Source organism: Nerophis lumbriciformis, linkage group LG03 (genome assembly GCF_033978685.3).
Source record: "Nerophis lumbriciformis linkage group LG03, RoL_Nlum_v2.1, whole genome shotgun sequence".
Lineage (NCBI taxonomy): Eukaryota > Metazoa > Chordata > Actinopteri > Syngnathiformes > Syngnathidae > Nerophis > Nerophis lumbriciformis.
The window spans coordinates 62,186,113-62,198,502 of record NC_084550.2 but is presented as its reverse complement, the minus strand read 5'-3'; the positions used below and the strand labels follow the sequence as shown (position 1 = coordinate 62,198,502).

Below are 12,390 nucleotides of genomic sequence, written 5' to 3'. Positions count from 1 at the left end.
TACATTATAAAATCAATAAGAAAATGGGAGCTCTAATTTGGGAGTCTGAATTAGGATCAGAAGTTCTTATATAAACATTGCGCACTCACGTCGCCTTTTTGTATTGATTACTGCAGCTGTGCACTGGATTCATTCACAAATACAAACTACAACTCACAAACACTTTAGAGTTAGGCTCCACCATCAGAATGTGTACTTATAAAGATCACATGGATATTATTCAGTGAGTTGATTCACCAAAACTAACCTGTTATACAGGAGGAAAAAGCACACAGGACGTTTCAATTGTTCACAGACTGGTCGCGCTCATCAGAATGATAAGACACTTCCGGTCTGCAGGTGATAGCATTCAATTGGGAAGAAACACCCTACTGCCCCCTACTGACCAATGTGAATACTGATAAATGTGTAATGACAGCTCCAAAAACGAATTCAAACCACAAAATAAAATACATAAATCAACACAAAAATGTGACACATTATGGGTGGGTCACATATGCATGTACAGTAGATGGCAGTATTGTCCTGTTTAAAAGTGTCACAACATTGCTGTTTACGGCAGACAAACTGCTTTACGGTAGGCGGAAACTTGACTGCTGTTGTTGTGTGTTGTTGCCACGCTGGGAGGACGTTAATGAAACTGCCTAACAAAAAACCCACATAAGAAACCAAGAACTCGCCCTCCATCATTAGCTGTATATATTGTGGGAAAGCGGACGTGAGAACAGGCTGTCAACACGTCACTCAGGTCTGTATGGAGCTGGAGGGGGCGTGGCCTCCAGCTCTGCCTGAATTTCGGGAGATTTTTGGGAGAAAATTTGTCCCGGGAGGTTTTCGGGAGAGCCGCTGAATTCCGGGAGTCTCCCGGAAAATCCGGGAGGGTTGGCAAGTATGTGTACAATATACCGGTACTAGGTATCACGGTGCTAATGAATCAAAAACGGTACTATACTCTGTTTGAAAAGTACCAGCTCACAATTTATTACCGTATTTTTCGGAGTATAAGTCGCACCGGCCGAAAATGCATAATAAAGAAGGAAAAAAACATATACAAGCATGTGATTTTTCCGTCTAAAGTCGGAATTCCGTCTTTTTTAATCTCGGGAAAGAAAAAAAAATTATCTCCCGTTTTTCCGACCCTAAATCAAGATTCGAGACGTAGTTTATATTACGCCGTAGTTGATTGGTCGATATGTTCCTTGTGACCAATCAGGACATCTGTTATGAATGATGACGTTAATAACGTCATCATTCATAATGGTTATTACCGCCATTTTCCATATGTAAACAATGTCGGTTCTCGAGAGAAAGGACGCTTTACGAGTAAAAGAAATTGATAAACATGTCAAAAATAAGTTTCGATGGAAAGGGAAATCACGGATACTGTTGGGAAGAAGGAAGTTACGACTTTGTTCGGTGATTTTATTCGGAAAATCGATCGTCCCGGAAAGGTTTTGTGCACGTGGTGTCATGATAATATTGACTATGGATCACGAGGTTTCAAGGCTTTGGAAGTACATGCGAAACGGCAAAAATATATGAAACAACTTGAAGCAAGGTATGTTCTATTAATGATGTTTTCATGTCTTTAAACACTAAAATATTTTCTTCAAATGGTGCTGTCTTTGTTAATTTTAGCATGTTAAATTGGTGAAAAACCAGGAGCTTCGGGGGGCATCGCCCCCCTTGTCCCCCCACCCTGGACCTGACTGGGGGCCTTCGTCCCCCAGACCCCCGGAAATTTTTTCAGTCTTTTTCATTGTGGTCAAATCACATGCCTGCATATAAGTCGTTCTGGAGTATAAGTCGCATATTTTGGGGAAATGTATTTGATAAAAGCCAACAGCAAGAATAGACATTTGAAAGGCAATTTAAAATAAATAAAGAATAGTGAACAACAGGCTGAATAAGTGTACGTTATATGAGGCATAAATAACCAACTGGTATGTTAACGTAACATATTATGGTAAGGGTCATTCAAATAACTATAACATATAGAACATGCTATACGTTTACCAAACAATCTGTCACTCCTAATCGCTAAATCCCATGAAATCGTATACGTCTAGTCTCTTACGTGAATGAGATAAATAATATTATTTGATATTTTACGCTAATGTGTTAATCATTTCACACATAAGTCGCTCCTGAGTATAAGTCGCACCGCCGGCCAAACTATGAAAAAAACTGCGATTTATAGTCCGAAAAATATGGTATTATTATCATTTTTAACGGGCATGATGTCACGTCGTGACATTAGAGCTGGGCGATATTGCCTTTTTTTAATATCCCGATATTTTAAGGCCATATCGCGATACACGATATATATGTGGATATTTTTGCCTTAGCCTTGAATGAACACTTGATGCATATAATCACAGCAGTATGATGATTCTATGTGTCTACATTAAAACATTCTTCTTCATACTGCATTAATATATGCTACTTTTAAACTTTCATGCAGAGAAGGAAATCACAACTAAAAAAAATCACTCTTTTTTTCATACGGTGTTGATCTGGAACGGAGATATTGACGTGCGGAGTAAGCCCTCTTCATTGTCTAGCGGGTGACTTCAAATGATGCTACATATTAGCAGTGTAGCCGAGTGTCCTGGGTTCGACTATACAGTGTACTTATCTAATAAAATAATAAATGGGAGACATTAGAGCAGGTTCGGTAGCCACCGCTTCTTTAATGTCAACATCACACACCTCCTTCCACAACCACACACACCCTACGTCACAGCCCTACGGCAACTCTGGAGGGACAAAACTCCTCCTCCTTACTAACACTCCAGTAACTTGGGACACCCTGAACTGTTTGTTACAGCAGTAATGCTGTTTTTTATAGTAACGCTTTTGCCCCACACTTGACAAATTACGGTTGTCTGTTCGACATATTCCCACTTGAAGCCAAACCACCGCCAGACGATTGACCCCCTACTGTTTTTTGGGGGAATTAATTATTCCTTCATTTGTTACCAGATTCGCACCTTCTTTCTCTCGTATTACCGCTAGCATCACAGCTAACGTTAGCCATGCTGCTACCTCTCTGCTCGGGGAGAGCGTATACGTATGTGACGTATGGAGAAAGTGCGCTTGCTGTCTGTGAGAAGCAGAGACAGGAAAGAGGAGGAGAGCCTGTAGTGTAATGCCCGCAGTTAAAAGCAACTGCGTGAGAACGTATACTCGATATCACGATAAAGTAATTTTCTATATCGCACAAAGACAACCCTGCGATATATCGCGTATATCGATATATCGCACAGCCCTACGTGACATTGCTGGTTTTACGAGCAGAGGAGCATGTTCGGCAGCGCACACACACAGAGTACTTACAAGCAGACACAGTGTGTAGACAGAAAAGGGAGAATGGATGCATTTTGGCTTAAAAACTAACAATAAAGGTGAAGTTATAACACTGAAACGCCGTCAGGAAGAGGTGCTTTAAGACATGGCTAGCTAGCTAGCGGCTAATGTCCATCCGCAGTCTGCAGTGTTTTAGCTACTTCTAAATCACTAATCCTTGTCTCCATGGTGACAAATAAAGTAAGTTTCTTACAAGTATAATTATCACTGCAGGACGAGGAATAGCTAAACATGCTTCACTACACACCGTAGGAGGATACAATAGCTCACCGCCGTCACAATGTAAACAAACGCCATGGGTGGATCTACACCTGACATCCACTGTAAAGATACCAAGTACAAGACCGTATCTAGTCGATACTACTATGATTACATCGATATTTTTTCATCGTCACAAAATCTTTTTTCCTTTAAAAAAAAAAAAAAAAAAAAATTCATATCTTGTTTATAAACTCAGGAAATAAGTCCCTGGACACATGAGGACTTTGAATATGACCAATGTATGATCCTGTAACTACTTGGTATCGGATCGATACCTAAATTTGTAGTATCATCCAAAACTAATGTAAAGTATCAAAGAAGAGACTAATAAGTGATTATTACATTTTAACAGAAGTGTAGATAGAACATGTTGAAACAGAAAATAAGCAGATATTAATAAATGAACAAGTGGATTAATAATAATTTTTTACAGTTTGTCCTTTATAATGTAGACAAAATAATAGGTAGATAAATGACACAATATGTTACTGCATATGTCAGCAGATTAATTAGGAGTCTTTGTTTGTTTACGTACTACTAAAAGACAAGTTGTCTAGTATGTTCACTATTTTAAGGACTAAATTGTTCTTTGATTGCAATAAGAAACATATGTTTAATGTACCCTAAGATTTTTTTTTTTAAATAAAGCCAATAATGACATTTTTTGTGATCCCCTTTATTTAGAAAAGTATCGGAAGTATCAAAATACATTTTGGTGCCTATATTGGTATCGGGACAACCCTCCAACAAAGTAACAGAGCGTCCTGGAGGGTTAGTGCATTGACTTCTTATTAGTGCTATTAAATGAATGAATTGTTTAATCAGAATAATCACACTTTTGAATTTGGATTAATCAGGTTATTACTCACTAGCATAATTCAAATAACTTAAAAAAACAACAATATCATGGTCGTAATGTCATTCAGGAACATTTTTTACATGTTTTACTTGAACGCAAGTCATTTATTTGCTCAAAACTCGCTAACGGAGCGTATTTTGAAGAGACATTTGTCAGTCTCCTCACTCATCTTTGCACTGACCGTATAAAAACCTGCGCCAACTTTCAGCTAAAATAAATTGTGTGATTAATCTGCGAATGACCATGATTAATCAGGGTTTTCGCGGTTCATTAAAAAAAACATTAAAAGTCATAACATGGATTTTGCAAAAACTGCTTTTGAGAACTTCCTCTCAGTCACATTTGTCAAAGCAAAAATATAAGAACACCACCGGCTTGCTAATGTTACCATTAGTGGTTTAACAGATCATATTTGTTAGACAGTTGTCACAATAACAAAGTTTATGTAGTAAACACATACAAAAGCAACTGAAAGGAGCAATGAACAGATTGCAGTCATGTTGATGTTATGATGGAATATATTGCCAAAAGTATTTGGCCACCCATCCAAATGATGAGAATCAGGTGTCCTAATCACAGGTGTATAAAATCAAGCACTTAGGCATGGAGACTGTTTCTACAAACGTGTGAAAGAATGGGCCGCTCTCAGTGATTTCCAGCGTGGAACTGTCATAGGATGCCACCTGTGCAACAAATCCAGTCGTGAAACGTCCTCGCTCCTAAATATTCCAAAGTCAACTGTCGGCTTTATTATAAGAAAAGTGAAGAGTTGGGAACAACAGCAACTCAGCCACCAAGTGGTAGGCCACGTAAACTGACAGAGAGGGGTCAGCGGATGCTGAAGCGCATAGTGCAAAGACTTTCTGCTAGAGATGCGCGGTTTGCGGACACAACCGCGGAGTCCGCGGATTATCCGCGGGTCGGGCGGTTGAAATAAAAAAAAATTAGATTTTATCCGCGGGTCGGGTCGGGCGGTTGAAATTAAAAAAATGTTGATTTTAAATAGATTCAGGCGGGTGGCAGTTAAACCAATTCGGAAATATATATACAGAGTTAAATGTTGTTACCCACATACGAAAAACGAGCAGGCACCTGCAGCATATGCCACAACAGAAGAAGAAAAAAAAAAGAGATGGCAACGCCAGCAGCAAACGTGGTACGCGACAAACTAAAAAAGGGAATACTAAAGACCAGGGGGAAAAAAGGCCAGAAAAGTTCAGCGTGGACTCGTTTTTATGAGGTTGTAAATCAGGATGATAGTAATGCTGGCTACGTGATTTGCAAGAGCTGCGACGCTGTTTATGTCTACGACAGTCACAAAACCGGGACATCTAACATGGTGCGTCACATTTGTGCAAAACCCCGAACCTCCACAAACACCCTGAGCATGAGCAGTTTCGTCCGCCGTGATCCCAGAAGAGTGCCACAGGATGTTAAAACAAGATAGAACGCAGCTGCCTGCAGCAGTTTGAGTGGCGCGAGCGCACTTGGAGGTGCGCTCAGCGCGGCTCCCAGATGATTGCGCACTGGTGTGCGTCTGGGCCGTGACAGCGTGGCACGCATTGAATGTCTCTGCTGCATTGGATCAGTCTCCTTTCTTTAACAGGCAAAAGCTTTATAACCTCACTAATGCCTTGCATCGTCTATATTAGATATATAACAACGGGCGGGTGGCGGATGGCGGGCGGGTGCGGTTTTGATTAAATGTTAGTTCGGGTGGATGGCGGATGGCGGATGGCGGATGGTTGACGACTTTTGTGATGCGGTTGCGGATGAAATAATTGCCTATCCGCGCATCTCTACTTTCTGCACAGTCGGTTGCTACAGAGCTCCAAACTTCCAATTAGCCCACGTACAGTACGCAGAGAGCTTCATGGAATGGGTTTCCATGGCCGAACAGCTGCATCTAAGCCATACATCACCAAGTCCAATGCAAAGCGTGGGATGCAGTGGTGTAAAGCACGTCGCCACTGGACTCTAGAGCAGTGGAGACGCCTTCTCTGGACTGATGAATCACGCTTTTCCATCTGGCAATCTGATGGACCAGTCTGGGTTTGGAGGTTGCCAGGAAAACGGTACATCTCGGACTGCATTGTGCCGATTTGATGGAGGAGGAATTATGGTGTGGGGTTGTTTTTCAGGAGTTGGGCTTGGCCCCTTAGTTCCAGTGAAAGGAACTTTGAATGCTCCAGGATACCAAAACACTTTGGACATTTTGGCCTTCCCAGAAGAGTTGAAGCTGTAATAGCTGCAAAAGGTGGACCCACATCATATTGAACCCTATGGGTTAGGAATTTTGATTGATTGATTGATGAAAACTTTTATTAGTAGATTGCACAGTACAGTACATATTCCGTACAATTGACCACTAAATGGTAACACCCCAATAATATTCAACTTGTTTAAGTCAGGGTCCATTGATTCGTGGTACAAATATATACTATCATCATAATACAGTCATCACACAAGTTAATCATCAGAGTATATACATTGAATTATTTACATTATTTACAATCTGGGGTGTGGGATGTGGAGGGGGGGTTAGGTTTGGTTGGTATCAACACTTTAGTCATCAACAATTGCATCATCAGAGAAATGGACGTTGAAACAGTGTAGGTCTGTGTCACGTTCAAACACTGAGGACATCTATTAAACAAGACAAAAGGCAAGGAATCAAACAGAGACAGAATTCAATTTGGACTCAATATTGAGGAGAGACATGGCCACTGCACTCTCTGTACAGTCCTGCACCACGCTCTGACGAAGAAGGTTTTCGTCCCCTCTTTTATTTAGATGTTCAATGTTCACGCACCAACACATGTCACAGCAGGAATGGGAAGTATGTAAAACAGTCATTGTTTTCGGTCGCTTTGAAGACCAAGAAGAGGATTTCTCGGGCTTGGGCTCTTCCTGGATCCAGCTGGGGCAGGTGTTGGAGGACAATGGATAACCCCTCCCGTCTCCTGACCACAGCGACTTCAAGAGGGCAGCGGGTCGTAAATAGCGTTGACCTCGGTTACCAAATAGTTGGAAGAGAGTTTGTGAAATACTTCAAAGAGAGTTTGTTTAACACTTCAAAGAGCGTTCCTCTGGAAGTTGAGCAGATCCTGCCATCTGTCCGTGTTGAAATCACAGTGGCGTTTCACGAGCCTTCTTCCTCTTGTTAGGCCTCGAAAGACAGCATTCATCTTCTTATCAGGAACATAATGTAATACAACGTTTCTTTTGTGATAACTTACAAACAATTATTCCAACAGTCTGACTTGGTAGGATATGTACAGCGAGCAGTGGACATAGAGTGAGAGATCAGAAAGCATAAGAATAAGTATATACATTTGATTATTTACATTTGATTATTTACAATCCGGGGAGGTAGGATGTGGAAGGGAGGGTGTTAGTTTAGGGTTGAAGTTGCCTGGAGGTGTTTTAGTGTGGTTTTGAAGGAGGATAGAGAATGGGATGGCACTTCAAGTTCATATGTGAGTCACAGTAGGTGGCCAAATACTTTTGGCAATATAGTGATTCGATGACCGCTAACACCAGCTATCCAAATTTCTGAACGTTTTGATGCTCGAACGGTTCCGATCAGATTAACGGGTTAAATAGATAATAAATAGATCAGTTTCTTTGTGTAGAGTTTTATATAAGTATTGGGAAACAACATTTTGACCTCTTAGGCACACGTCACCTGTCACCACCGCCTCCATTCTGCTGACTGGACTGAAAATAAAGTAGACCGGAAAAGCTGAGATGGTGTTTACAATGAAGAGGAGACTGGTTGAGACCTGATACCAACACACAGATTAGATGAACGTGTGGACAAAATGTCCCTTCTCTATTTCAGGCTGGAGAATCAGGAAGAAATATTTCCTCATCAAAAACAAAGTGCAAGCCAAAGAGAGGTATCTGCTGAGCTGGGTGAGTAGACGCTACAACCAGTGATATGGTGCTCCCACTCACTTCATGTCAACTAAGTATTGTGTGTGTGTAGGTGGACCTGGGTCCTGATAAGTTCCTGTCAGATAAAGACCTGCAGTCTGCCATGAAGCTCCTTGCCAGCCTCTCCGTACGTGCACATCCAAACCTCATGTTGAAGTGAAGATAGTTTATTCGCTCCATCGCTTTAAACAAGTTACGACCTGATCAGATGCGGTTGAAGAAGTTTGAAACTGTTTCCCCAAGGAAACGCTGGTTAAGCTCCACATTTTAAAATTGAGACTGTGCATACATAAACACAGTTAATTTCCTTCAAATCCAACGAGGTACGACATATGCATTCAATCTTAAAAATGGGGCACCGCTTTACAATAATGGTGCCACTGTAATGAAGAAGACCTTTTATAAGTTTAAAGCACATAGAATAGAAAGTACCTTATTGATCCCTGGGGGAAATTCAGCACCACAGTTCGCTCACAATAAATACTTAGGTATTTTTTACATGTGAATAATATAAATACAGTCTATTATACAACATTTTTTACATGTGAATAATATAAATACAGTCTATTATACAGCATTATTCACATGTGAATAACATAAATACAGTATATTATACAGCATTATTCACATGTGAATAACATAAATACAGTCTATTATACAGCGTTATTCACATGTGAATAACATAAATACAGTCTATTATACAGCATTATTCACATGTGAATAATATAGTCTATTATACAGCATTATTCACATGTGAATACTATAAATACAGTCTATTATACAGCATTAAGTCACATGTGAATAATATAGTCTATTATACAGCATTATTCACATGTGAATAACATAAATACAGTCTATTATACAGCATTATTCACATGTGAATAATGTAAATACAGTCTATTATACAGCATTATTCACATGTGAATAACATAAATACAGTCTATTATACAGCATTAGTCACATGTGAATAATATAGTCTATTATACAGCATTATTCACATGTGAATAACATAAATACAGTCTTATACAGCATTATTCACTTGTGAATAAAATAAATACAGTCTATTATACAGCATTATTCACATGTGAATAACATAAATACAGTCTATTATACAGCATTATTCACATGTGAATAACATAAATACAGTCTATTATACAGCATTATTCACATGTGAATAATATAAATACAGTCTATTATACGGCATTATTCACATGTGAATAAAATAGTCTATTATACAGCATTATTCACATGTGAATAACATAAATACAGTCTATTATACAGCATTATTCACATGTGAATAACATAAATACAGTCTATTATACAGCATTATTCACATGTAAATAATATAGTCTATTATACAGCATTATTCACATGTGAATACTATAAATACAGTCTATTATACAGCATTAGTCACATGTGAATAATATAGTCTATTATACAGCATTAGTCACATGTGAATAATATAGTCTATTATACAGCATTATTCACATGTGAATAACATAAATACAGTCTATTATACAGCATTATTCACATGTGAATAATATAGTCTATTATACAGCATTATTCACATGTGAATACTATAAATACAGTCTATTATACAGCATTAGTCACATGTGAATAATATAAATAGTCTATTATACAGCATTATTCACATGTGAATAACATAAATACAGTCTATTATACAGCATTATTCACATGTGAATACTATAAATACAGTCTATTATACAGCATTAGTCACATGTGAATAATATAAATAGTCTATTATACAGCATTATTCACATGTGAATAACATAAATACAGTCTATTATACAGCATTATTCACATGTGAATAATGTAAATACAGTCTATTATACAGCATTATTCACATGTGAATAACATAAATACAGTCTATTATACAGCATTATTCACATGTTAATAACATAAATACACGTGTCAAACTCAAGGCCAGGGGGCAGATATGGCGCGCGAAAGTCGAGTACATTGTTTTTTTTTACTAAATTTTTTTTCTTTTTGTTTTGACTGAAAAAATACTTGTACTGCATGCAATTGCATATATATTAAACTTTTGATATTATCTAATAATGTAAGAAATATTAAATTTTATTGATTAATTTAATTGAATGTGTATGAATTTAGAAAGAGAAAGTACTTATCAATGAATCTGTAATAATAATGTTGTTAATAATGTAATGTCAGTTAAATTGGTTTGAAAGTAGTTATAATCTGTAATAATAAAAACTATTAGTTTTTATTCGTGTTTCCTTATAATGCAATAAATAATATATTATCATTCATTACACTTTTTTTAAATATAAAATAAATATCTGATTGACTAATAATTTTATAGTGAGGTATGCATTTAATTGTACACTGTAAAAATGATAATAGGTAAAAAAAAACTGGCTTTTGCTGTAACAAACAGTTTTTGCATGTTCAGTAATTCACCATGAAACAACAACGACAGTCTATATGAAAAAGTGGCCTCAGTCGCCAGAATTTTAACGTTAAAACACAGTGGTACCATTTTTACATTTATAGACATTTTCTGTAAAAGATTCTACGGTAAAATGTCTACAGAGAAGGTAAAAAAAAATGATATAATGATCAGATGCATGTGCAATTGTATAATAAAATCACGAGGCGAATCCTTATACATTTATATTCATTTATTACTCACTGTTACAAGTGGCCCTCTGAGGGCAGCCATAACTGCCATGTGGCCCTCAATGAAAACGAGTTCGACACACCTGGTTTAAAGTGTTTGTCATATTTATTGGACTAAGAGCGCAATTGTCAACATTATTAGGCTTGTGACCCGAGAGGGACAAGCGGTAGAAAATGGATGAATATTATTATTATTATTACAGAAAGCCGTTAAAGCCATTAAACAAAGCTCAAATGTGAAAGTTTTGTTTAAATAGCCAAGCATTAATTGATCTATCTACATTGGATTATTTTATTATCAAAAGCATCCTTACATCTATTTGTACGAGGCCCTCACATAAACTGAATTTAAGGTGCAGGTCAATTTCCATTTTATGCCCACACACGACCTGTATCTGATTTTTTTCATGTCGTGTGAACAGATCAATTCCGAATTTTTCATATCCGACACAGACCTCTTTTGTACAGTACAGGCCAAAAGTTTGGACACACCTTCTCATTCAATGCGTTTTCTTTATTTTCATGACTATTTACATTGTAGATTGTCACGTCAAAACTATGAATGAAAACAGTGGAGTTATGTACTTAACAAAAAAAGGTGTAATAACTGAAAACATGTTTTATATTCTAGTTTCTTCAAAATAGCCACCCTTTGCTCTGATTACTGCTCTGCACACTCTCAGCATTCTCTCCATGAGCTTCAAGAGGTAGTCACCTAAAATGGTTTTCACTTCACAGGTGTGCTTGAAGCTCATGGAGAGAATGCCAAGAGTGTGCAAAGCAGTAATCAGAGCAAAGGGTGGCTATTTTGAAGAAACTTGAATATAAAACATGTTTTCAGTTATTTCACCTTTTTGTGTTAAGTACATAACTCCACGTGTGTTCATTCATAGTTTTGATGTGACAATCTACAATGTAAATAGTCATGAAAATAAAGAAAACGCATTGAATGAGGAGAAGGTGTGTCCAAACTTTTGGCCTGTACTGTATGTGGATATTAATCGGGTATGTATGCGATGCGTTATGGCGTCACATTAGTGCCAAAAATCCGAGCGCATAAAAACTGTTATCGCGCGCTGATTCTCCACTTCGTGCGCGCGCGCAACACCCTTTTGCGCGCGCGTGGTGCCTTTTTGCGCCCGCGCGGTGCCTTTTTGTGCGCGCGTTGTCTCGGTCTGTGCGCTGTCATGTTTCGTTTTGGCACTTTGGGTTAGGGTATGCTTAGACGGCTCCTTCTTTCTGATTGGTCAGGCGAAAAATGCTCTGAGCCAATCAGAAGTATAGCAGGGCGGGTCATC

The 12,390-nt window shown here is 38.2% G+C and overlaps 1 protein-coding gene across 4 annotated transcripts in view; it reads left to right on the top strand.

Annotated features, from left to right (window-relative positions):
* Positions 1 to 12,390, top strand: part of pxk (PX domain containing serine/threonine kinase) — a 59,945-nt gene that overhangs the window by 15,421 nt on the left and 32,134 nt on the right. For all 4 annotated transcript variants that reach the window (XR_012050335.1, XR_012050336.1, XM_061940783.2 and 1 more), the window contains exons 6-7: positions 8,334 to 8,407; positions 8,481 to 8,555. Coding sequence is in view for 2 of the 4 variants with exons in the window: in XM_061940783.2 (XP_061796767.2) it covers positions 8,334 to 8,407; positions 8,481 to 8,555 (149 nt within the window). In the remaining 2 variants the exon portion in view is untranslated. The remainder of the gene's footprint in view (positions 1 to 8,333; positions 8,408 to 8,480; positions 8,556 to 12,390) is intronic.